General features: G+C 42.5%; 1 protein-coding gene across 1 annotated transcript in view; it reads left to right on the top strand.

Moving 5' to 3' along the window:
• The window catches only part of LOC112223149 (2-oxoisovalerate dehydrogenase subunit beta, mitochondrial), an 89,121-nt gene extending 66,393 nt beyond the window's left edge, over positions 1-22,728 (top strand). The window contains exons 10-11 of the mRNA XM_024386155.2: positions 13,163-13,324; positions 22,247-22,728. Of these exons, the coding sequence (XP_024241923.1) occupies positions 13,163-13,303 (141 nt within the window). The 3' untranslated portion in view covers positions 13,304-13,324; positions 22,247-22,728. The remainder of the gene's footprint in view (positions 1-13,162; positions 13,325-22,246) is intronic.
• The last annotated feature ends 1,860 nt before the right edge of the window (positions 22,729-24,588 follow it).

Below are 24,588 nucleotides of genomic sequence, written 5' to 3'. Positions count from 1 at the left end.
CCAGGAGTGGCTATATATAATGCTTTTGTCAATGTATTATGTCTGGACAGGAGGGTGAAACTAAAGGATAATCGGGTCAAAGCCAACTGCCTCAGGGCAGTGTAAGCACGGTCCAATTATGGATTAGTTTTACTTTCTTTAAAATTTGGAACTGCAGAGTTGATGGATGAAAGTTTCCATTCGGTGGATTAGCTGCACCTCACAAAAGGTGTTGTCATTGGCTGACCTCTACTCATATCAGAGCTTCTCTGCTGACTTACAATGGACCTCAGGGATACAAAGAGTGCCATGGTAAAGTTGAGCAGCCTCTCCCATACTACTGTGTGTTCAGCTTTGTGACAATTAACACATGGACCTTGCTGTGCTACATACAGTACCAGTCAAAAGCTTGGACACCTCTACTCATTCAAGGATTTTTCTTTATTTTTACTATTTTCTACATTGGAGAATAATACTGAAGACATCAAAACTATGAAATTAAACACATGGAATCATGTAGTACCCCAAAAAGTGTAAAGCAATTCAATATTTTTTTGTTTGATTTTTCATTGTAGCCACCCTTTGCCTTGATGACAGCTTTGTGCACTCTTTGCATTCTCTCAACCAGCTTCACCTGGAATGTTTTCCAAAAGTCTTGGAAGGAGTTCCCACATCTGCTGAGCACTTGTTGGCTGATTTGGCAATTCTACCACGAAGAGCTGATTCGCGTAGTCTCCTCTGAACAGTTGATGTTGAGATGTGTCTTACTGTGATGTGTTACTTGAACTCTAAAACATTTATTTGGGCTGCAATCTGAGGCTGGTAACTCTAATGAACTTATCCTCTGCAGCAGAGGTAACTCTGGGTCTTACTTTCCTGTGGCGGCCCTCATGAGAGCCAGTTTCATCATAGCTCTTGATGGTTTTTTGACTGCACTTTCTTGAATGTTCTGCATTGACTGACCTTCATGTTTAAAGTAATGATGGACTGTCGTTTCTCTTTTCTGATTTGAGCTATTCCTTGTCACAACACAACTGATGGGCTCAAACGCATTAAGAAGGAAAAATGCATTACAGGTGACTACCTCATGAAGCTGCTTGAGAGAATGCCAAGAGTGTGGAAAGCTGTCAAGGCAAAGAGTGGCTACTTTGAAGAATATCAAATATATTTTGATTTAACTTTTTTGGGGGGGGTTACTACATGATTCCATATGTGTTATTTCATAGTTTTGATGTCTTCACTATTATTCTACAATGTAGAAAGTAGTAAAAATAAAGAAAATCCCTGAATGAGTCGATGTGTAAAAGACTGGTACACTATAGTATTTATAGGCTAGACCCCTGGGATTGGATTGTACAGTAGAGGCTGTGTTTACAAGCCACACTGTGGCTTTAAGTCTGTTTCACACTATACATGGAAGTACACTTAGGGATGAAGCAGAACAGTTCATGCTGCATCTCCCCAGTCACTGCAAACACCAATCCCAGATTATAAACTGGGTGGTTTGAGTCCTGAATGCTGATTGGCTGACAGCTGTGGTATATCAGACCGTATTCCACGGGTATGACAAAACGTGTTTTTACTGCTCTAATTAAGTTGGTAACCCGTCTATAATAGCAATAGTTTTGTCGTGCCTAAGAACAGCCATTAGTTGTGGTATTTCGGCCATATACCACACGCCCTTGGGCCTTAATACTTAATTATACACAGCCTTTGGTCCCGTAACCTTTGCTGTAGCCCTACCACAGCTTTTAGACACGTTGGAATCATTCACTCTGGTTGCTCTGCCGAGTTCCTTCCTTTTATTTGTGTATAATGGGAATGGTGCGGAGTCCAGCATCAAACTTCAACCCAACGCTTATCGCTGAGCTGTGGTTATCGCTGAGCTGTGGTCAGGCCCGGATTACTGGTCCGGGCCTCACATCAAGGATGGCCGTCTTCCATTCCGGCCCAGTTGGGGTTGGTCAAAGATGAAGGCCTGTGTTTTTCTGCCATAAATGCCTTCCGAATCAGAAGCAGAGCCCTTGTTTGGCTGTCAGGCTGTTTTAAAGAAAGCCGGGTTTTTTCCTCAGGCGCTGTTTTCCTGCGCCTTCCACTGTAAAACCATGGCTGGATGCCCCATCTCTCTCCCTCATAGGATACACCAATCTCCTTCAAAGGGATGTGTTTATGGAAGAGGCCTGTTAGGCTACACACACACTGAGGAAAGTGAAATTGGATAGCCTGCAGGAGTATGGACATGAGGTATCGCTCCAAGCTCCATGTTCTCTTTTTTGACAATTGATGGGTTGAATGGCCACAGCCTAGCATGAACCACTCTTTGGCCAGTTTGGGTGTTAATTCATCCATACTGGTCCATCCTTTTCCTGTAGAGGTAGATTTCAATCTAAATTGCAAGGAATTTCCCTAAATTTGACCTTCAATAGGATGATCAGAGAATGTGTGACTCATTTTTCCTTCCAGGAAGTTGCTTAGTAAGTATTATATGTAAGTACTAGTACACAGGAAGTCTTTAATTAACTCCTCTAATCAGTCTCTAAAAGCTTCCAGTCTTTATGAACCCACTATCTGCGGCTGTCTTTGAACCCTCTGAAACCATTGTTCATATGGGAACCATGGAAGTAAAAAAATGGATTTTCCAAGATGTCTTTTTTTTTTAAATTACCACACCATGTATTATTTGTAAACCCAGTAAAATAAGAACTCTGATTAAAAACAATTGATGGACTGCTGTCAACCTCGGAGTGGTGTTTAAATGGCCTATGTTTGTTGATAATCAGTCATTGGAGAGCCTATGTAAGTCTGATAAAGGTACAGATTAATCGGTGCTGAGAGACTAGGCAAAGGAAAGTGCACACATGTATAAAAAAATACTTAACTGAAATATCTTATTTACATGAGTATTCAGACCTTTGTCCTCGGTTGCAACACTCACTACCGAGTTCCAAACTGCCTCTGGAAGCAACGCCAGCACGATAACTTCGTTGGGAGCTTCATGAAATGGGTTTCCATGGCCCAGCAGCCAAACACAAGCCTAAGATCATGCGCAATGGCAAGCGTTGGCTGGAGTGGTGTAAAGCTCATGGCCATTGGACTCCGGAGCACTGAAATGCGTTTTCTGGAGCAATGAATCACTCTTTACCATCTGGCGGACAAATCTGGGCTTGGCGGATGCCAGGCGAACGCTACCTGCCCCAATCTATAGTGCCAACTGTAAAGTTTAGTGGAGGTGGAATAATGGTCTGGGGCTGTTTTTCATGGTTTGGTAGTGAATTTGGCATCCTATTTATAGGGCTAATGGTAGCTATTTCTAAATTTCCTAAGATGGATGAATGAGCGTATACCTAGCTAAATGTTGAAATGATGGTGTCCTTTATTGGGCAAATCCGATGTCAATGTAGCCTACATAAACTCAACCTTACTCCAAATTGACTTTCACATACAACTTATGTAAGAAAAGTTAGTTATTTTCAACTATTCCGTGTATTTTTGGTAGTCTACTCAAATTAGTATGGAAGCTTATGAATGTCTAAATGTGTTGACAGGGTAGGTCCGCTGAATTGAACACAGCTTGTTTCCAAATCTAAGCAGGGTACATAGAGGTAATCATCTGGACGGTAGACTTGTTCTCTCTGAAGTGCATTGCCCCTTGTATACCAGTAGGATTCAATGTTCAGGCAGGAATTGTTGGAATTTGGATTCACATTTTATTTCAATATACCTCTATATTTAGGTTCATGAGGCATGACACTAAAACGATGTTGATTCAACCATACCATTTTACTATCAACATTGAAACAAGTTAAAATAAAATGTCTAGGGCTGTCACTGACTTTAAAAAAAATCTTAGTTGACCGAGAGTCGTCTGTTCTTTCAGCCAATCGATCAGTCAAAAGTTTTAAATGTGAATATTTCCATATGTTTTAATAAACAAAAAAATATATATATGTAGGCTACTGAGCTTGTCTGATGCTTTAAGCGTTGTAATTAAAAATGGAGACACAAATAATTACCAAAGAGGGATATATATATCCTAACTAGAAGAAAATAACCTGTTCCCACCTCTAGCTGCTACTGTTTGTTAAGCTCCTGAAGTTGCTGGTAAAGGGCTTCACCAGCGGTCTGCAAGCTTTTCAAATTGTAGTGCCAAGTTATCGTACCATTTCTACGGATATGCGTGCCAGATATGATTTTTACATGCACATTTTCGTGGAACAGTTTCAATTTATAATAGTCTTTATATCTCAATCAATGTCTTGTCGTTAATCTAAATGAAAAAGAAACCAATCTAAAAGTAACTTTCTATTGCCATTGCCAATATGTAAAAATTGCAGCCTGCAGGTAGCCAATATCCTGATAAAAATAAATATCCTATAAGTCATATTGGCTACACATGGCCTGTTTGCAAAGAACCTGAAACATTAGTATCAACTTGGTCCAGCCCGACGCTAGTGCTAGCAAACTTACAACATTAAATAAAATATTCTGGGCCCTCAGTTTCCCACACCAGTGATCTCCTGACACACAGCTGTAGGCTATTTGCGCAAGGGTTAAGAAGTAATCAGGTAGGCCTATTTTATGGAGCATGACATTTTCTTCCCCTTTCATGCTGAGTGGTTATGGAAAGAGAGCGAGCTGGAAAGATTTTTCAAATAGGCTGTGTTGAGGAACTATTGTCATTCTCAATGGATATAAAAACAGACTTTGTTTACGTGCTGTTAGAGGTGAAGAAAAAAATACTTTGAGAGGCTCCACGGTGATGGTGAGTTAAGACAGTCAGAAATAGAATCAGATCCCCAGATCTGGGCACATTTATAGGCCTACATTTGCTCGCAGGCCAGGAATCCTAGGCCTACTTCTATACGTAATCAGGTGCGTTTCCTTTCTCAAGACTGACAGGAGCGCTCCAAACAAAAGATCATTTATAAATTGACAACTCGTAAATGGAATGAAAGTGTAGCCTAGGTTGTGCGTTCTGCAAACGGTTTCCAATCCTACAATGAGAAAGGTAAGACTGTCATAATATATTGAATGTATTAACAGAAATGACCGTGACCAAACAAACATTGTAGATTAGAAATTATGGGAATTTACTCTAAATGTAGACTTACTACCGGTGTGCCATTTGCCACAGCCTCTGCAATGGATTAGTCCACTTAGTCAGGTGTGAGTGATGGATGTCTTACAGTGCCTTGCGAAAGTATTCGGCCCCCTTGAACTTTGCGACCTTTTGCCACATTTCAGGCTTCAAACATAATGATATAAAACTGTATTTTTTTGTGAAGAATCAACAACAAGTGGGACACAATCATGAAGTGGAACAACATTTATTGGATATTTCAAACTTTTTTAACAAATTAAAAACTGAAAATTTGGGCGTGCAAAATTATTCAGCCCCTTTACTTTCAGTGCAGCAAACTCTCTCCAGAAGTTCAGTGAGGATCTCTGAATGATCCAATGTTGACCTAAATGACTAATGATGATAAATACAATCCACCTGTGTGTAATTAAGTCTCCGGATAAATGCACCTGCACTGTGATAGTCTCAGAGGTCCGTTAAAAGCGCAGAGAGCATCATGAAGAACAAGGAAAACACCAGGCAGGTCCGAGATACTGTTGTGAAGAAGTTTAAAGCCGGATTTGGATACAAGAAGATTTCCCAAGCTTTAAACATCCCAAGGAGCACTGTGCAAGCGATAATATTGAAATGGAAGGAGTATCAGACCACAGCAAATCTACCAAGACCTGGCCGTCCCTCTAAACTTTCAGCTCATACAAGGAGAAGACTGATCAGAGATGCAGCCAAGAGGCCCATGATCACTCTGGATGAACTGCAGAGATCTACAGCTGAGGTGGGAGACTCTGTCCATAGGACAACAATCAGTCGTATATGGCACAAATCTGGCCTTTATGGAAGAGTGGCAAGAAGAAAGCCATTTCTTAAAGATATCCATAAAAAGTGTTGTAAAGTTTGCCACAAGCCACCTGGGAGACACACCAAACATGTGGAAGAAGGTGCTCTGGTCAGATGAAACCAAAATTGAACTTTTTGGCAAAAATGCTAAATGTTATGTTTGCCGTAAAAGCAACACAGCTCATCACCCTGAACACACCATCCCCACTGTCAAACATGGTGGTGGCAGCATCATGGTTTGGGCCTGCTTTTCTTCAGCAGGGACAGGGAAGATGGTTAAAATTGATGGGAAGATGGATGGAGCCAAATACAGGACCATTCTGGAAGAAAACCTGATGGAGTCTGCGAAAGACCTGAGACTGGGACGGAGATTTGTCTTCCAACAAGACAATGATCCAAAACATAAAGCAAAATCTACAATGGAATGGGTCAGAAATAAACATATCCAGGTGTTAGAATGGCCAAGTCAAAGTCCAGACCTGAATCCAATCGAGAATCTGTGGAAAGAACTGAAAACTGCTGTTCACAAATGCTCTCCATCCAACCTCACTGAGCTCGAGCTGTTTTGCAAGGAGGAATGGGAAAAAAATTCAGTCTCTCGATGTGCAAAACTGATAGAGACATACCCCAAGCGACTTACAGCTGTAATCGCAGCAAAAGGTGGCGCTACAAAGTATTAACTTAAGGGGGCTGAATAATTTTGCACGCCCAATTTTTCAGTTTTTGATTTGTTAAAAAAGTTTGAAATATCCAGTAAATGTTGTTTCGCTTCATGATTGTGTCCCACTTGTTGTTGATTCTTCACAAAAAAATAGTTTTATATCTTTATGTTTGAAGCCTGAAATGTGGCAAAAGGTCGCAAAGTTCAAGGGGGCGAATACTTTCGCAAGGCACTGTATGTGCTATTTAAAAATATATAATGTATACAGTGCATTCGGAAAGTATTCAAACCCCTTGACTTTTTCCACATTTTGTTACGTAACAGCCTTATTCAAAAATTGATTAAATCTTTTTTCCTCATCAATCTACACACAATACCCCATAATGACAATCAAAAAGTTTTTTATTTTTGCAAATTTATAAAAAATGTAAACTGAAATGTCACCTTTTTACATAAGTATTCAGACCCTTTACTCAGTACTTTGTTGAAGCGCCTTTTGCAACAAATCAAATCAAATCAAATCAAATTTTATTTGTCACATACACATGGTTAGCAGATGTTAATGCGAGTGTAGCGAAATGCTTGTGCTTCTAGTTCCGACAATGCAGTAATAACGAACAAGTAATCTAACTAACAATTCCAAAAAAAAAACTACTGTCTTATACACAGTGTAAGGGGATAAAGAATATGTACATAAGGATATATGAATGAGTGATGGTACAGAGCAGCATAGGCAAGATACAGTAGATGATATCGAGTACAGTATATACATATGAGATGAGTATGTAAACCAAGTGGCATAGTTAAAGTGGCTAGTGATACATGTATTACATAAGGATGCAGTCGATGATATAGAGTACGTATCTACGTATGCATATGAGATGAATAATGTAGGGTAAGTAACATTATATAAGGTAGCATTGTTTAAAGTGGCTAGTGATATATTTACATCATTTCCCATCAATTCCCATTATTAAAGTGGCTGGAGTAGAGTCAGTGTCATTGACAGTGTGTTGGCAGTAGCCACTCAATGTTAGTGGTGGCTGTTTAACAGTCTGATGGCCTTGAGATAGAAGCTGTTTTTCAGTCTCTCGGTCCCAGCTTTGATGCACCTGTACTGACCTCGCCTTCTGGATGACAGCGGGGTGAACAGGCAGTGGCTCGGGTGGTTGATGTCCTTGATGATCTTTATGGCCTTCCTGTAGCATCGGGTGGTGTAGGTGTCCTGGAGGGCAGGTAGTTTGCCCCCGGTGATGCGTTGTGCAGACCTCACTACCCTCTGGAGAGCCTTACGGTTGAGGGCGGTGCAGTTGCCATACCAGGCGGTGATACAGCCCGCCAGGATGCTCTCGATTACAGCCAGTATAACGCTACAAGCTTGGCACTGTATTTGGAGTTTCTTCCATTCCTCTCCTCTCAAGCTCTGTTACGTTGGATGGGGAGCGTTGCTGCACAGCTATTTTCAGGTCTGTCCAGAAATGTTTGTTTGGGTTCAAGTCCGGGCTATGGCTGGGCCACTCAAAGATATTCAGAGACTTGTCCCGAAGCCACTCCTGCATTGTCTTGGCTGTATGCATAGGGTCGTTGTCCTGTTGGAAGGTGAACCTTCACCCTAGTCTGAGGTCCTAAGCACTCTGGAGCAGGTTTTCGTCAGGGATCTCTCTGTCCTTTGCTCTGTTCATCTTTGCCTGGATCCTGACTAGTCTCCCAGCCCTGCCACTGAAAAACATCCCCACAGCATGATGCTGCCACCACCATCCTTCACCGTAAGGATGGTGCCAGGTTTCCTCCGGACGTGTTGCTTGGCATTCAGGCCAGAGTTCAATCTTGCTTTCATCAGACCAGAGAATCTTGTTTCTCATGGTCTGAGAGTCTTTAGGTGTCTTTTGGTGAACTACAAGTGGGCTGTCATTGGCCTTTTACTGAGGAGTTGCTTCAGTCTGGACAGTCTACTGTAAAGGCCTGATTGGTGGAGTGCAGCAGAGATTATTGTCTTTCTGGAAGGTTCTCCCATCTCCACAGAGGAACTCTAAGAGCTCTGTCAGAGTGACCGTCAGGTTCTTGGTCACCTCTTTTGCCTAGACATGCGCTGTCAACTATGGGACCTTTTTATATAGACAGGTGTGTGCTTTTCCAAATCATGTCCAATCTCAAGGATGATCAATGGAAACAGGATGCACCTGAGCTCAATGTTGAGTCTCAATGCTTATGTAAATAAGGTATTTCTGTTTTATTTTTTATAAATAAGCAAACGTTTCTAAAAACCAGTTTTTCGCTTTTGTCAATATGGAGTATTGTTTTAGATTGCTGATACATTTTTATTTATTTGAGCCATTTTAGAATAAGGCTGTAACTTAACAAAATGTGGAAAAAATCAAGGGGTCTGAGTACTTTACAAAGGCAATATATTTGGGACTAAATATAAAAAAGTATCGAATAGTTGACTAAATGGGGTCAGTCCTAAAAATGTAAAAATGACATATAATTCAACAAAATTTCAACCACCCAATTGAATGTAGGATGAAAAATATATTTTTTGTTTCTCTATGACATTTTCAATGCAATTTCAACATGAAATAGTTCTGATGAATATGTTGAAATTAGATTGTGACAACCTGTTAGAGGTTAAGTCAATGTATTTAAGTGAACATTTTACCCTAATTTCAATGTTTACAATGCTGGTTCAAATTAGATCAAAACATATAACTGGTTGATTACTTATTTCAAATCCAATGTATTTTCCACATTGATTCCTAGTCACAATACGGATTCAGCTAGTGTGTGCCCAGGGGGCAGTGTGATTTGTCGTTGTTGGCAGTCCCATTTGGTAATATTGGTATAACCCGGGAGTGACTGAATTACCCAATCTGTGGCTGTCGCTGACACCACTTTTTCTGTGTGACAGGAGGCAAAACGCACAACTGCAAATCTAAACCCCCGCCAGTTGGTATTTTTATATTTTTTAATATTGCCTCCTCGAGAGAGATGCAGTCCGCCATTTTGTCATATTTATATGCAGACATTTAAGTCAGATTGCATATAATGATGTGTTTTCTCCAAAGATAAACAGCGATTTGAGTGAAATCGGAGTTCTGTGGCACATCACCATTTAGCTGTGGTGACAAGCAACCAGACTGTTCCTTCCTCCTGCTTCCAGTAAGTAAGTGTATTTAGAGGAGATTACAGTTTGGAATCTGACAGGAAAAAGCCTTTAGTACTGTCTTTGTCTGCCTGTGGATCATAGACTGTCTCATGAGACGTTCTCCCTTAATGCTCTGCACTCTAGAGACATGGATGGTCCTCAATCATGACAGTAAATTAGGAGAGATGGACTAGGCTACATGGCCTATGCTACATGTTTTCATTCTTTAAAAAAAGTCTGACAGGATTTATCACACTTCTGATGTAACTCTACAAAAATGCAGGCCTGACCAGACTCATCTTAAGTTTTAAGCTTCATCTTCATGATTAAGTGTGCTGTCAATCTGTCACTGAAGTCCACTGCAGGCCCCCTCCAGCTGTCACACACGTGTCTGCCTTTTTACACTGTTACACTCCTAGCCCTCATGACCAGGAATAGCTTTCCACTGAGCAACATGGCAAGGAAAACTGGTCAAAGATTATAATTAGCAGCTCAAATGTTTTTATTTTCCTTAGTGGCATACATGCCATTGCCAGACATTGTGAGCGTCCTTTCTGAGAGTTCTGCATCAAGACAATCTTCACCTTCCAAGTGTTGAAGAGCTATTAAAGTTCTTCAAGACTGTGAAAACTAATTTTGGACATAAGATTTTAACCTTACAGAGGCTAAATTGATTAATGTTCTTGCCTCAACTAGGTGCAATAGGTGAATCGATGTATTTGACTATAGAATGTGAACTTATGGTCTCATACATACAATGCATCATGCCCAGTTTCCCAGCTCTGCCCTAGACTGTTTGAGAGGACAGAAGGACTTATCCACGGAAACCGTTTGGCCCACATGGCCAAGGAGGGGTAGGATTGGATGGGGAGGGATGGGAGGGGATGCTGGCTGGCACTAACTGCAGGCATCCATTAAAGCTAATCAACACTAATTAGCGAGGCAGAGTGGGGATGCCTGTTGTGGGCTGAGTAATGACACCCCCCTTTGATACACTGCAGTGGGCCATGAGCCATACACATGAGCACACTGTAAACTTGTGATGGATTCTGGGTTCTGACTCCTAAACTTGGAAAAGTGTTAATTATCAGGTATACTATTGAAATATTGAGCGCTATGGTCTCGAGGGTCTACACCAGAAGTTAATGGTTATCTGTAGGAGGAATGTATATGGTGGAGGCAATTACATTTGGAATGTGCTGAGTGCAGTGAAAACGATCAGATGTTGGCAGGCACTGATAAGGGTGGAGAGCTGTGAATTAGTGAGGAAGCGGGTCGAGGTCAGGTCACCTTAAGGGGGGAAGGAACAGTTTGTGGCCCGTAATCATTTAACTTCTTGCCTAGCAATAAAGATGTAATATTTAAAGAGGCGGAGGATACTCCACCCAAATTGGGGTGTATATATATACTACCACTGGTGGAAACGTGTCTTTGTCTGTGCAGCTGTATTGACCCAATGGGTGGATTAACTTGGTTTAAGCTTTCCTAATCGTCCGTGAGGTAATAGGGTCATTTAGAACCTAACACCTGGAGAGAAAAAAATGAATTGCTTTTAACACCGATTTATGACCTCTGTTCTACCAGTGGTAATAGTGTATACTGCATATGTATTCCCGTCTCGTGGTACAGTAAACCCTTATGGCCCAGAGGACCATTTTGTCTGTCTGCTAATTCCCTTTTAACATATCAAAGGATCCTGAGACATGCCGCTGCTGGCAATTCTGAAGCTATAGCTGTGAATTAGACTCCGCGGGCCTGGCATGGTACTGGGGACGTGGAGCCGACACGCATCTGCAGGCTCTCTATTGTGTTTTTACAGTCCGTGAAATAAGGAGACGCACAAAGGCTTTCTCATGGAGCCTGACGTTCTTCTGAACACTGCCAGATGTTTTTGAGGAGATGAAAAACATATTACTGCAGAAACATGCAAATACAACACAATGTCTACAGAGTAGGGCTAGCCTGTCTGTCTGTGTGTGTGTGAATGCTAGTTGCTAAGACCTTATGGTTAATTTGGCTCAGCGATGGCTTTTCTCTCCTGTGGAAGCTATTGGCCCCTTCATCGCATTCAGATGCTGTGGGAGGAGGTCAAAAGCCAATAGAGACGAGTGATGGCTTGTTTTCCAGTGCTGCCAAAACACAAGCTGTGCGTTGGCCAGCTCTGAGCTGTGATTTTAAATATGCCATTTGTCTCCCAACTTTTAAGGGTAGTGGTAGTGAATTCACTGAACCTGTTGGCAATGTTTCAGTGAAGCACTTCTAGTGTTACTGTGGCTACAGCCATGACAGTGAAGCTGATACCATTCCACTGGCTCAGTGTCTAGCACAGAACAGGGGCCTGGAGTTTATTCTGGTATTTGGTATTGCATTAGGATACCCATTTAGCTGTTGCAAAAGCAGCAGCTACTCTTCCTGGGGACCACACAAAACATGAAACATGACATAATACCGAACATTGATAGACAAGAACAGATCGTGGACAGAACTACATCAAAAATGTTTAAGGCACACGTAGCCTACATATCAATACATACACACAAACTCTCTAGGTCAAATAGCGGAGAGGCGTTTTGCCGTGAGGTGTAGCTTCATCTGTTTTTTGAAACCAGGTTTGCTGTTTATTTGAACAATGTGAAATGAAACTGAGTTCCATGCAATAATGGCTCTATATAATACTGTACACTTTATTGAATTTGTTCTGGATTTGGGGACTGTGAAAAGATCCCAGGTGGCATGTCTGGTTGGGTAAGTGTGTGTGTCAGTGCTGTGTGTAAGTTGACTATGCGAACAATTTGGGATTTTTAGCACATTAATGTTGCTTATATAAAACAAGTGATGCAGTCAGTCTCTTCTCTACTCTTAGCCAAGAGAGACTGGCATGCATAGTATTTACTGGACTGGACCACACGACTGGACCACACGACTGGACCACACGACTGAACAATAACCAAGATTAGACAACTAGAGCCTGCACGAATTGCATTGTGGAGTGGTGTCAAAAAAGCAGAGCATCTCTTTATTACGGACAGACCTCTCCCCATCTTTACAACCATTGAAACTATATGTTTTGACCATGACGGTTTACAATCTAAGGTAACGCCAAGTAATTTGGTCTTCTCAACTTGTTCAACAGCCACACCGTTCATTACCAGATTCAGCTGAGGTCTAGAACTAAGGGAATGTGGTCAAGAAAATTGCTGGCCCTATGTGTGTAATGCAAAGTCCGATAAACAGTTGCATTAACTGGGTCATGTTTAGGCACAAGAAGGATGGAAACCTAGTAAAACGGGGAGGTGCTATTTGAACATGTCTGACTACAAATACTTTCAGATTTCCTCTTGCAAAAATTTTCCAACGCGTGCTAATGAACAAGAATTGTTGCGAATACCCAAACACCAGCAGAGCCTGTCATCCATGTCCAGAGGGATGTGATGAGACTGACCACGTACCTGTTGTTTGTCCACAGGAGGAATGCTTCCTCAACCTAGAGGCGCCCATCGCTAGAGTCTGCGGCTACGACACTCCCTTCCCCCACATCTTCGAACCCTTCTACATCCCAGACAAGTGGAAGTGCTTTGACGCCATCAAGAAGTTGATCATCTACTGATCTCAACCTACTGATCCCCAGGTGAGTACCACATTGGAAATAGATGTCTGTTCTCTGGGGTTTGTAGTTTTTAACTGTGCACCTTTTTGAACCCCCCCCATTCATTTTTTTTTATCCAATCAAAAATCACTTTTTAACAATGATTCATAAAGAACAATATAGATTATATCAGGAGCCTTATATCAGGTATGCGTTCAGGAGTCGCAATGTTCTGGAACGTTGACAATAGAAATGTACAGTGGCAAGAAAAAGTATGTGAACCCTTTGGAATTACCTGGATAAATGCATAAATTGGTCATCAATTTTGATCTGATTTTCATCTAAATCACAACAATAGACAAAGTGTGATTAAACTAATAACACATAAATTATTGTATTTTTCTTGTCTATATTGAATATATTATTTAAACATTCACAGTCTAGGTTGGGAAAAGTATGTGAACCCCTAGGCTAATAACTTTTCCAATAGCTAATTGGAGTCAGGAGTCCGCTAACTTGGAGTCCAATCAATGAGACGAGATTGGAGATGTTGGTTACAGCTGCCTTGCCCTATAAAACACTCACAAAATGTGAGTTTGCTATTCACAAGAAGCATTGCCTGATATGAACCATGCCTTGAACAAAAGAGATCTCAGAAGACCTAAGATTAATTATTGTTGACTTGCGTGAAGCTGGAAAGGGTTACAAAAGTATCTCTAAAAGCCTTGATGTTCATCAGTCCACGGTAAGACAAATTGTCTATAAATGGAGAAAGTTCAGCACTGTTGCTACTCTCCCTAGGAGTGGCCGCCCTCCAAAGATGACTGCAAGAGCACCGTGCAGAATGCTCAACGGGGTTAAGAAGAATCCTAGAGTGTCAGCTAAAGACTTCCAGAAATCTCTGGAACATGTTAACGTCTGTTGACAAGTCTACAATATAAAACATTAAAACAAGAATGGTGTTCATGGGAGGACACCACAGAAGAAGCCATTGCTGTCCAAAAAAACCATTGCTGCACATCTGAAGTTTGCAAAAGTGCACCAGGATGTTCCCCAGTGCTACTGGCAAAATATTATGTGGACAGATGGAACTACAGTTAAGTTGTTTGGAAAGAACACACAACACTATGTTTGGAGAAAAAAAGGCACAGGACACTAACATCAAAACCTCATCCCAACTGTAAAGTATGGTGGAGGGATAATCATGGTTTGGGGCTGCGTTGCTGCCTCAGGGCCTGGACAGCTTGGGATCATCAACCCAAAAAATTGGGAATTCATTTATCAAGACATTTTGCTGGAGAATGTAAGGCTATCTATTGAAGCTCAACAGAAGTTGGGTGATGCAACAGGACAACGACCCAAAACACAGAAGTAAATCAACAACAGAATGGCTTCAACAGAAGAAAATGCACCTTCTGGAGTGGCCCAGTCAGAGTCCTGACCTCAACCCGATTGAGATGCAGTGGCATGACCTCGAGCAGTTTACACAAGACACTAGAGGTCGACCGATTATGATTTAACGCCGATACCGATTATTGGAGGACCAAAAAAGCCGATACCGAATAATCGGCCTATTTAAAATAAAATAAAAATGTATTTGTAATAAATCAAATCAAATTTTATTTGTCACATACACATGGTTAGCAGATGTTAATGCGAGTGTAGCGAAATGCTTGTGGTTCTAGTTCCGACAATACAGTAATAACCAACAAGTAATCTAACTAACAATTCCAAAACTACTACCTTATATACACAAGTGTAAGGGGATAAAGAATATGTACATAAAGATATATGAATGAGTGATGGTACAGAGCGGCATAGGCAAGATGCAGTAGATGGTATCGAGTACAGTATATACATATGAGATGAGTATGTAAACAAAGTGGCATAGTTAAAGTGGCTAGTGGTACATGTATTACATAAAGATGCAGTAGATGATATAGAGTACAGTATATACGTATACATATGAGATGAATAATGTAGGGTATGTAAACATTATATTAAGTAGCATTGTTTAAAGTGGCTAGTGATATATTTTACATTTCCCATCAATTCCCATTATTAAAGTGGCTGGAGTTGAGTCAGTGTGTTGGCAGCAGCCACTCAATGTTAGTGGTGGCTGTTTAACAGTCTGATGGCCTTGAGATAGAAGCTGTTTTTCAGTCTCTCGGTCCCACCTTTGATGCACCTGTACTGACCTCGCCTTCTGGATGATAGCAGGGTGAACAGGCAGTGGCTCGGGTGGTTGTTGTCCTTGATGAACTTTATGGCCTTCCTGTAACATCGGGTGGTGTAGGTGTCCTGGAGGGCAGGTAGTTTGCCCTCAGTGATGCGTTGTGCAGACCTCACTACCCTCTGGAGAGCCTTACGGTTGTGGGAGGAGCAGTTGCCGTACCAGGCGGTGATACAGCCGGACAGGATGCTCTCGATTGTGCATCTGTAGAAGTTTGTGAGTGCTTTTGGTGACAAGCCGAATTTCTTCAGCCTCCTGAGCTTGAAGAGGCGCTGCTGCGCCTTTATCACGATGCTGTCTGTGTGGCTGGACCAATTCAGTTTGTTTGTGATGTGTACGCCGAGGAACTTAAAACTTACTACCCTCCCCACTACTGTTCCATCGATGTGGATAGGGGGGTGTTCCCTCTGCTGTTTCCTGAAGTCCACAATCATCTCCTTAGTTTTGTTGACGTTGAGTGTGAGGTTATTTTCCTGACACCACACTCCGAGGGCCCTCACCTCCTCCCTGTAGGCCGTCTCGTCGTTGTTGGTAATCAAGCCTACCACTGTTCTGTCGTCCGCAAACTTGATGATTGAGTTGGAGGCGTGCGTGGCCACGCAGTCGTAGGTGAACAGGGAGTACAGGAGAGGGCTCAGAACACACCCTTGTGGGGCCCCAGTGTTGAGGATCAGCGGGGTGGAGATGTTGTTACCTACCCTCACCACCTGGGGGCAGCCCGTCAGGAAGTCCAGTACCCAGTTGCACAGGGCGGGGTCGAGACCCAGGGTCTCGAGCTTGATGACGGGTTTGGAGGGTACTATGGTGTTAAATGCTGAGCTGTAGTCGATGAACAGCATTCTCACATAGGTATTCCTCTTGTCCAGATGGTTTAGGGCAGTGTGCAGTGTGGTTGAGATTGCATCGTCTGTGGACCTATTTGGGCGGTAAGCAAATTGGAGTGGGTCTAGGGTGTCAGGTAGGGTGGAGGTGATATGGTCCTTGACTAGTCTCTCAAAGCACTTCATGATGACGGAAGTGAGTGCTACGGGGTGGTAGTCATTTAGCTCAGTTACCTTAGCTTTCTTGGGAACAGGAACAATGGTGGCCCTCTTGAAGCATGTGGGAACAGCAGACTGGGATAGGGATTGATTGAATATGTCCGTAAACACACCAGCCAGCTGGTCCGCGCTTGCTCTAAGGGCGCGGCTGGGGATGCCGTCTGGGCCTGCAGCCTTGCGAGGGTTAACACGTTTAAATGTTCTACTCACCTCGGCTGCAGTGAAGGAGAGTCCGCTTGTTTTGGTTGCGGGCCGTGTCAGTGGCACTGTATTGTCCTCAAAGCGGGCAAAAAAGTTATTTAGTCTGCCTGGGAGCAAGACATCCTGGTCCGTGACTGGGCTGGTTTTCTTTTTGTAATCCGTGATTGACTGTAGACCCTGCCACATACCTCTTGTGTCTGAGCCGTTGAATTGCGATTCTACTTTGTCTCTATACTGACGCTTACCTTGTTTGATTGCCTTGCGGAGGGAATAGCTACACTGTTTGTATTCGGTCATGTTTCCGGTCACCTTAAAAATGTTTAATCAGCAAATCGGAGTCCTGACCTCAACCCGATTGAGATGCAGTGGCATGACCTCGAGCAGTTTACACAAGACACTAGAGGTCGACCGATTATGATTTAACGCCGATACCGATTATTGGAGGACCAAAAAAGCCGATACCGAATAATCGGCCTATTTAAAATAAAATAAAAATGTATTTGTAATAAATCAAATCAAATTTTATTTGTCACATACACATGGTTAGCAGATGTTAATGCGAGTGTAGCGAAATGCTTGTGGTTCTAGTTCCGACAATACAGTAATAACCAACGAGTAATCTAACTAACAATTCCAAAACTACTACCTTATATACACAAGTGTAAGGGGATAAAGAATATGTACATAAAGATATATGAATGAGTGATGGTACAGAGCGGCATAGGCAAGATGCAGTAGATGGTATCGAGTACAGTATATACATATGAGATGAGTATGTAAACAAAGTGGCATAGTTAAAGTGGCTAGTGATACATGTATTACATAAAGATGCAGTAGATGATATAGAGTACAGTATATACGTATACATATGAGATGAATAATGTAGGGTATGTAAACATTATATTAAGTAGCATTGTTTAAAGTGGCTAGTGATATATTTTACATTTCCCATCAATTCCCATTATTAAAGTGGCTGGAGTTGAGTCAGTGTGTTGGCAGCAGCCACTCAATGTTAGTGGTGGCTGTTTAACAGTCTGATGGCCTTGAGATAGAAGCTGTTTTTCAGTCTCTCGGTCCCACCTTTGATGCACCTGTACTGACCTCGCCTTCTGGATGATAGCAGGGTGAACAGGCAGTGGCTCGGGTGGTTGTTGTCCTTGATGAACTTTATGGCCTTCCTGTAACATCGGGTGGTGTAGGTGTCCTGGAGGGCAGGTAGTTTGCCCTCAGTGATGCGTTGTGCAGACCTCACTACCCTCTGGAGAGCCTTACGGTTGTGGGAGGAGCAGTTGCCGTACCAGGCGGTGATACAGCCGGACAGGATGCTCTCGATTGTGCATCTGTAGAAGTTTGTGAGTGCTTTTGGTGACAAGCCGAATTTCTTCAGCCTCCTGAGCTTGAAGAGGCGCTGCTGCGCCTTTATCACGATGCTGTCTGTGTGGCTGGACCAATTCAGTTTGTTTGTGATGTGTACGCCGAGGAACTTAAAACTTACTACCCTCCCCACTACTGTTCCATCGATGTGGATAGGGGGGTGTTCCCTCTGCTGTTTCCTGAAGTCCACAATCATCTCCTTAGTTTTGTTGACGTTGAGTGTGAGGTTATTTTCCTGACACCACACTCCGAGGGCCCTCACCTCCTCCCTGTAGGCCGTCTCGTCGTTGTTGGTTACCTTAGCTTTCTTGGGAACAGGAACAATGGTGGCCCTCTTGAAGCATGTGGGAACAGCAGACTGGGATAGGGATTGATTGAATATGTCCGTAAACACACCAGCCAGCTGGTCCGCGCTTGCTCTAAGGGCGCGGCTGGGGATGCCGTCTGGGCCTGCAGCCTTGCGAGGGTTAACACGTTTAAATGTTCTACTCACCTCGGCTGCAGTGAAGGAGAGTCCACATGTTTTGGTTGCGGGCCGTGTCAGTGGCACTGTATTGTCCTCAAAGCGGGCAAAAAGTTATTTAGTCTGCCTGGGAGCAAGACATCCTGGTCCGTGACTGGGCTGGTTTTCTTTTTGTAATCCGTGATTGACTGTAGACCCTGCCACATACCTCTTGTGTCTGAGCCGTTGAATTGCGATTCTACTTTGTCTCTATACTGACGCTTAGCTTGTTTGATTGCCTTGCGGAGGGAATAGCTACACTGTTTGTATTCGGTCATGTTTCCGGTCACCTTGCCCTGATTAAAAGCAGTGGTTCGCGCTTTCAGTTTCACGCGAATGCTGCCATCAATCCACGGTTTCTGGTTTGGGAATGTTTTAATCGTTGCTATGGGAACGACATCTTCAACGCACGTTCTCATGAACTCGCTCACCGAATCAGCGTATTCGTCAATGTTGTTGTTTGACGCAATACGAAACATATCCCAGTCCACGTGATGGAAGCAGTCTTGGAGTGTGGAATCAGATTGGTCAGACCAGCGTTGAACAGACCTCAGCGCGGGAGCTTCTTGTTTTAGCTTCTGTCTGTAGGCAGGGAGCAACAGAATGGAGTCGTTGTCAGCTTTTCCAAAAGGAGAGCGGGGGAGGGCCTTATATGCGTTGCGGAAGTTAGAATAGCAATGATCCAAGGTTTTGCCAGCCCTGGTTGCGCAATCGATATGCTGATACAATTTAGGGAGTCTTGTTTTCAGATTAGCCTTGTTAAAATCTCCAGCTACAATGAATGCAGCCTCAGGATATGTGGATTCCAGTTTGCAAAGAGTCAAATAAAGTTTGTTCAGAGCCATCGATGTGTCTGCTTGGGGGGGAATATATACGGCTGTGATTATAATCGAAGAGAATTCCCTTGGTAGATAATGCGGTCGACATTTGATTGTGAGGAATTCTAAATCAGGTGAACAGAAGGACTTGAGTTCCTGTATGTTGTTGTGACCACACCACGTCTCGTTAACCATAAAGCAAACGCCCCCGCCCCTCTTCTTACCAGAAAGATGTTTGTTTCTGTCGGCGCGATGCGTGGGGAAACCAGCTGGCTGCACCGACTCCGATAGCGTCTCTCCAGTGAGCCATGTTTCCGTGAAGCAAAGAACGTTACAGTCCCTGATGTCCCTCTGGAATGCTACCCTTGCTCGGATTTCATCAACCTTGTTGTCAAGAGACTGGACATTGGCGAGAAGTATGCTAGGGAGTGGTGCGCGATGTGCCCGTCTCCAGAGCCTGACCAGAAGACCGCTTCGTTTCCCTCTTTTACGAAGTCGTTTTTTTGGGTCGCAGGCTGGGATCCATTCCGTTGTCCTGGGTGAAAGGCAGAACACAGGATCCGCTTCGCGAAAGTCATATTCTTGGTCGTACTGATGGTGAGTTGACGCTGCTCTTATATTCAGTAGTTCTTCTCGACTGTATGTAATGAAACCTAAGATGACCTGGGGTACCAATGTAAGAAATAACACGTAAAAATTTAAAAAAACTGCATAGTTTCCTAGGAACGCGAAGCGAGGCGGCCATCTCTGTCGGCGCCGGAAGTTGGAGACTTAATAATGACAATTACAACAATACTGAATGAACACTTATTTTAACTTAATATAATACATCAATAAAATCAATTTAGCCTCAAGTAAATGAAACTTGTTTAAATAATGCAAAAACAAAGTGTTGGAGAAGAAAATAAAAGTGCAATATGTGCTATGTAAGTAAGCTAAAGTTTCAGTTCCTTGCTCAGAACATGAGAACATATGAAAGCTGGTGGTTCCTTTTAACATGAGTCTTCAATATTCCCAGGTAAGAAGTTTTAGGTTGTAGTTATTATAGGACTATTTCCCTCTATACCATTTGTATTTCATTAACCTTTGACTATTGAATGTTCTTATAGGGACTTTAGTATTGCCAGTGTAAAAGTATTGCTTCCGTCCCTCTCCTCGCTCCTCCCTGGGCTGGAATCAGCAACACAACGACAATTAGCGCACGCTAACTAGCTAGCCATTTCACTTCGGTTACACGAGCCTCCTCTCGGGAGTTGATAGGCTTGAAGTCATAAACAGCTCAATGCTTGACGCACAACGAAGAGCTGCTGGCAAACCGCACGAAAGTGCTGTTTGAATGAATGTTTACTCGCCTGCTTCTGCCTACCACCGCTCAGTCAGATACTTGTATGCTCAGTCAGATTATATGCAACGCAGGACATGCTAGGTAATATCATCAACCATGTGTAGTTAACTAGAGATTATGATTGATTGTTTTTTTATTAGATAAGTTTAATGCTAGCTAGCAACTTACCTTGGCTTACTGCATTCGCGTAACAGGCAGTCTCCTTGTGGAGTGCAACGAGAGAGATGCAGGTCGTTATTGCGTTGGTCTAGTTAACTGTAGGGTTGCAAGATTGGATCCCCCGAGCTGACAAGGTGAAAATCTGTCGTTCTGCCCCTGAACAAGGCAGTTAACCCACCGTTCCTAGGCCATCATTGAAAATAAGAATGTGTTCTTAACAGACTTTTCTAGTTAAATAAAGGTCTAAAAAAAAAATGTTTAATCAGCAAATCGGCGTCCAAAAATACCGATTTCAAGTTTTCATAACAATCGGAAATCGGTATTTTTGGGCACCGATTTGCTGATTTAAAAAAATATATTTTTTAGACCTTTATTTAACTAGGAAAGTCAGTTAAGAACACATTCTTATTAATCGGTCGACCTTTGCAAGACACCCCAAGAATATTGCAAAACTGAAACAGTTTTGTAAAAGAGGAATGATCCCAAATTCCTCCTAACCATTGTGCAGGTCTGATCCGCAACTACTGAAAACATTCGGTTGCGGTTATTGCTGCCAAAGAAGGGTCAACCCGTTATTAAATCCAAGGGTTTGCATACTTTTTCCACCTTGCACTGTTTACACGATGTGTTCAATAAACACATGAAAACATATAGTTGTTTGTTATTAGTTTAAGCAGACTGTTTGTCTATTGTTATGACCTAGATGAAGATCAGATAAAATTGTATTACCATTTTATGCAGAAGTCCAGGTAATTCCAAAGGGTTCTCACATACATTTTCTTCCCACTGTATTTTGTAGAGCTGACATGATTTGACTTGACTGAGGACCAGTTCTGCATGATATATTTCTATCTGAAAAATCAAACATTACAACCCACTGAACGCAATCCTGATCTCTGTGCTGCTTGCATGGCTGACTGACAAGACGTCTAGATTTAATGATTATGCTTCATGTCTCCAATTGAACTTGTGTAGCTCCATGCTGTTTTTTTATAGTTTGTGCAAATGATTATCTTTTATTTGTGGCAGCGTTGATGAGTAATTCACTGTGAATTGGAGAGCGCTGTCGTCATTCTCCTCGATCGGCTGTGTTTTTAATCCCTTTTTTTAATTGCCTGTGTCGTTTTGAGCACCATGTTGTAAAAACAAGCCTGGGAAGAAGTCACCAAAGGCATGGTAAATTGAATTCCACATGAGTCAACCCCCGCCTTTCTCTCACTCTCCCTCTGCAATTTCAAATATGATATCTGGACTGACGTACTGAACCTTTCTCTTCTCTTTATTCTTCCCAGAGCCACGTCTCGGGGGACCTGGACTCAGAGCTTCCTCTCGCCATTGTTCTCACCAATGGACATTATCCAGAAAAATACCCTTTGTCGGCCATCCAATCAGGAAGCATAATCCAGACGGTTCTTTTGGCCCTCCGTGTGCAAGCACAGACTGTTACTTCTGGTTTAGTGAACCTTTTCTGTAAATTGGGAATAGGTGTCCTCTTGGTCGTCTCTCTTACTAATGTACGCTTTCTAACTTCCATGGTAAATCAGATCCACACAGACAGTTTCACAAACACTAATGTGAGTACCAGTAAGGGTTATTCTATAGGAACTCTGATTGTTGATTGTGTCTCTGCCTCAGTCTTCCCTGTTTAATTTTACTCTTCGAATGACTCTATGCCTTTTCTAATTTTAGTTTTGTTTCACATCAAGTTGACTGTACTAAAAATAATGGACCTGTTTTTTTTAAAATGAAAATAAAGTAATTGACCTTAGTGGTACATCAGCCTCATTATGTTTGACAGTTCTTTAAAGGGACAATCTGAAGTAACTACATCCATTTTTTTTTACTTAGAAATTAATAATAGGTACCCATTGATTCTTGAAGAATATAACTTAGAAATGTCTCATGAGTTCAACTGTCGTAACCCATCAAAACCCACAATATAAGCTCGTATTACTCCAATGTTTGCAAACACAGTCAATGTATACAAACACTGTATAGCCTCAAAATATGATTACTATAATTTTTATATCATGGATGGTCAGTCCTTGCATCCATAGCTTGATCTATGAAATTGAGTGGTTAGCTTTTTGGTGAAACAGTGGCGGGGAGAACACTTTATTGTTTCAACTGCTGATTGCCACTTTAATGTCTTGATGGTTTTCATAGCTGAGATAGTAGTTTTTATACTGGTCATTCACTTGTATGATGAAGCTATGGAGGTGACCTTTGAGAATATTTGAGTAAGATCTACTGAATCTGTTGTGGAATACCTCCATGGGCTCTCGAGTAGCGCAGAGGCCTAAGGCACTGCATCTGTGCTAGGGGTGTCACTGCAGACCCTGGTTCGATTCCAAGCTGTATCACAACCGCCCGTGTTTTGGAGTCCCATAGAGCAGCGCAAAATTGGCCCAGCGTCGTCCTGGTTAGGGTTTGGCCGGGGTAGGCCGTCATTGTAAATAAGAATTTGTTCTTAACTGACTTACCTAGTTAAATAAATCTGGTTTGTGCTCATTAGGGCACTAAAAGGAAAATGTTTTAAAACCCAAATTAGTTTCTTATAGCACAAGTCCAAATAGTCCCTTCCTGTTTCAATTCACTTTCTTACACTTAGTTGCCTATTGAACACGACCCTGATAAATGACAGTAAACATGAGTGTGGCGGATTGAGCACAGAAAAGGCTGACTGAATCAGCTCTCCAATGCCTTCAAGTACCCTATCAATCATTCTCTCTGATGTCCCAACCCTCAGCTAGATGCACACATGAGAAAATACCTTAAGACTCCTGGGACGCGTAGACAGCCTGACCCACTTTAATCAACATGTCTAACCACAGCTCTGACCTGGAGACTAGAGATAAGAATTCAAGGGGCTTCAAGGAGGCGTATGGGATTTTGAAGGTGGAACAGTCTCACTGATGGAGCTAGGCATCGTTATTAGGGTATCTAGATTAAACACTACAGAATCCCATGACTTTTACATGTTCCTACTATGTACCCTGGGAATCTGTACACATGGGTGTTCAGAGACACTTCAACACACACACACACACACACACACACACACACACACACACACACACACACACACACACACACACACACAGAGAGAGAGAGCGTTAACTCCCATACAGTCTGAGTATTCAGCCTTTCTATCTCTCTTCCCTTATCAGGGTAAATGTTACAACAGCACCTCACCTTGCAGCATATTTCACTTTGGGCCTCCTGTGCTCCTCTGGCTCACCCACAGAGTAATACGATCGGAAAGATTTGAGAGGCCTCATTCATGAAACTACATTGAACAAAAATATAAATGCAACATGTAAAGTGTTAATGATGGCATATATCATGAGCTGAAATAAAATATTCCAGAAATGTTCTGTGCATTTCTCCTTTGCCAAGACAATCCATCCACCTGATCAAGAAGCTGACTAAACAGCATGATGGGAACAATAAAAGTCCACCTGGCAACCTTGGCTGGCGCGCACTGCGCCCGGACCACCACAGGAGTCACTGGTGCACGATGAGACGAGGATATCCCTACCGACCAAGCCCTCCCTAACCCGGACGACGCTATGCCAATTGTGCGTTGGCCCACGGACCTCCCGGTCGCGACCGGTTACGACAGAGCCTGGGC

Source organism: Oncorhynchus tshawytscha, linkage group LG23 (genome assembly GCF_018296145.1).
Source record: "Oncorhynchus tshawytscha isolate Ot180627B linkage group LG23, Otsh_v2.0, whole genome shotgun sequence".
Classification (NCBI taxonomy): domain Eukaryota; kingdom Metazoa; phylum Chordata; class Actinopteri; order Salmoniformes; family Salmonidae; genus Oncorhynchus; species Oncorhynchus tshawytscha.
The sequence above is the reverse complement of the archived record's forward strand: the minus strand, read 5'-3'. Positions and strand labels throughout refer to the sequence as shown.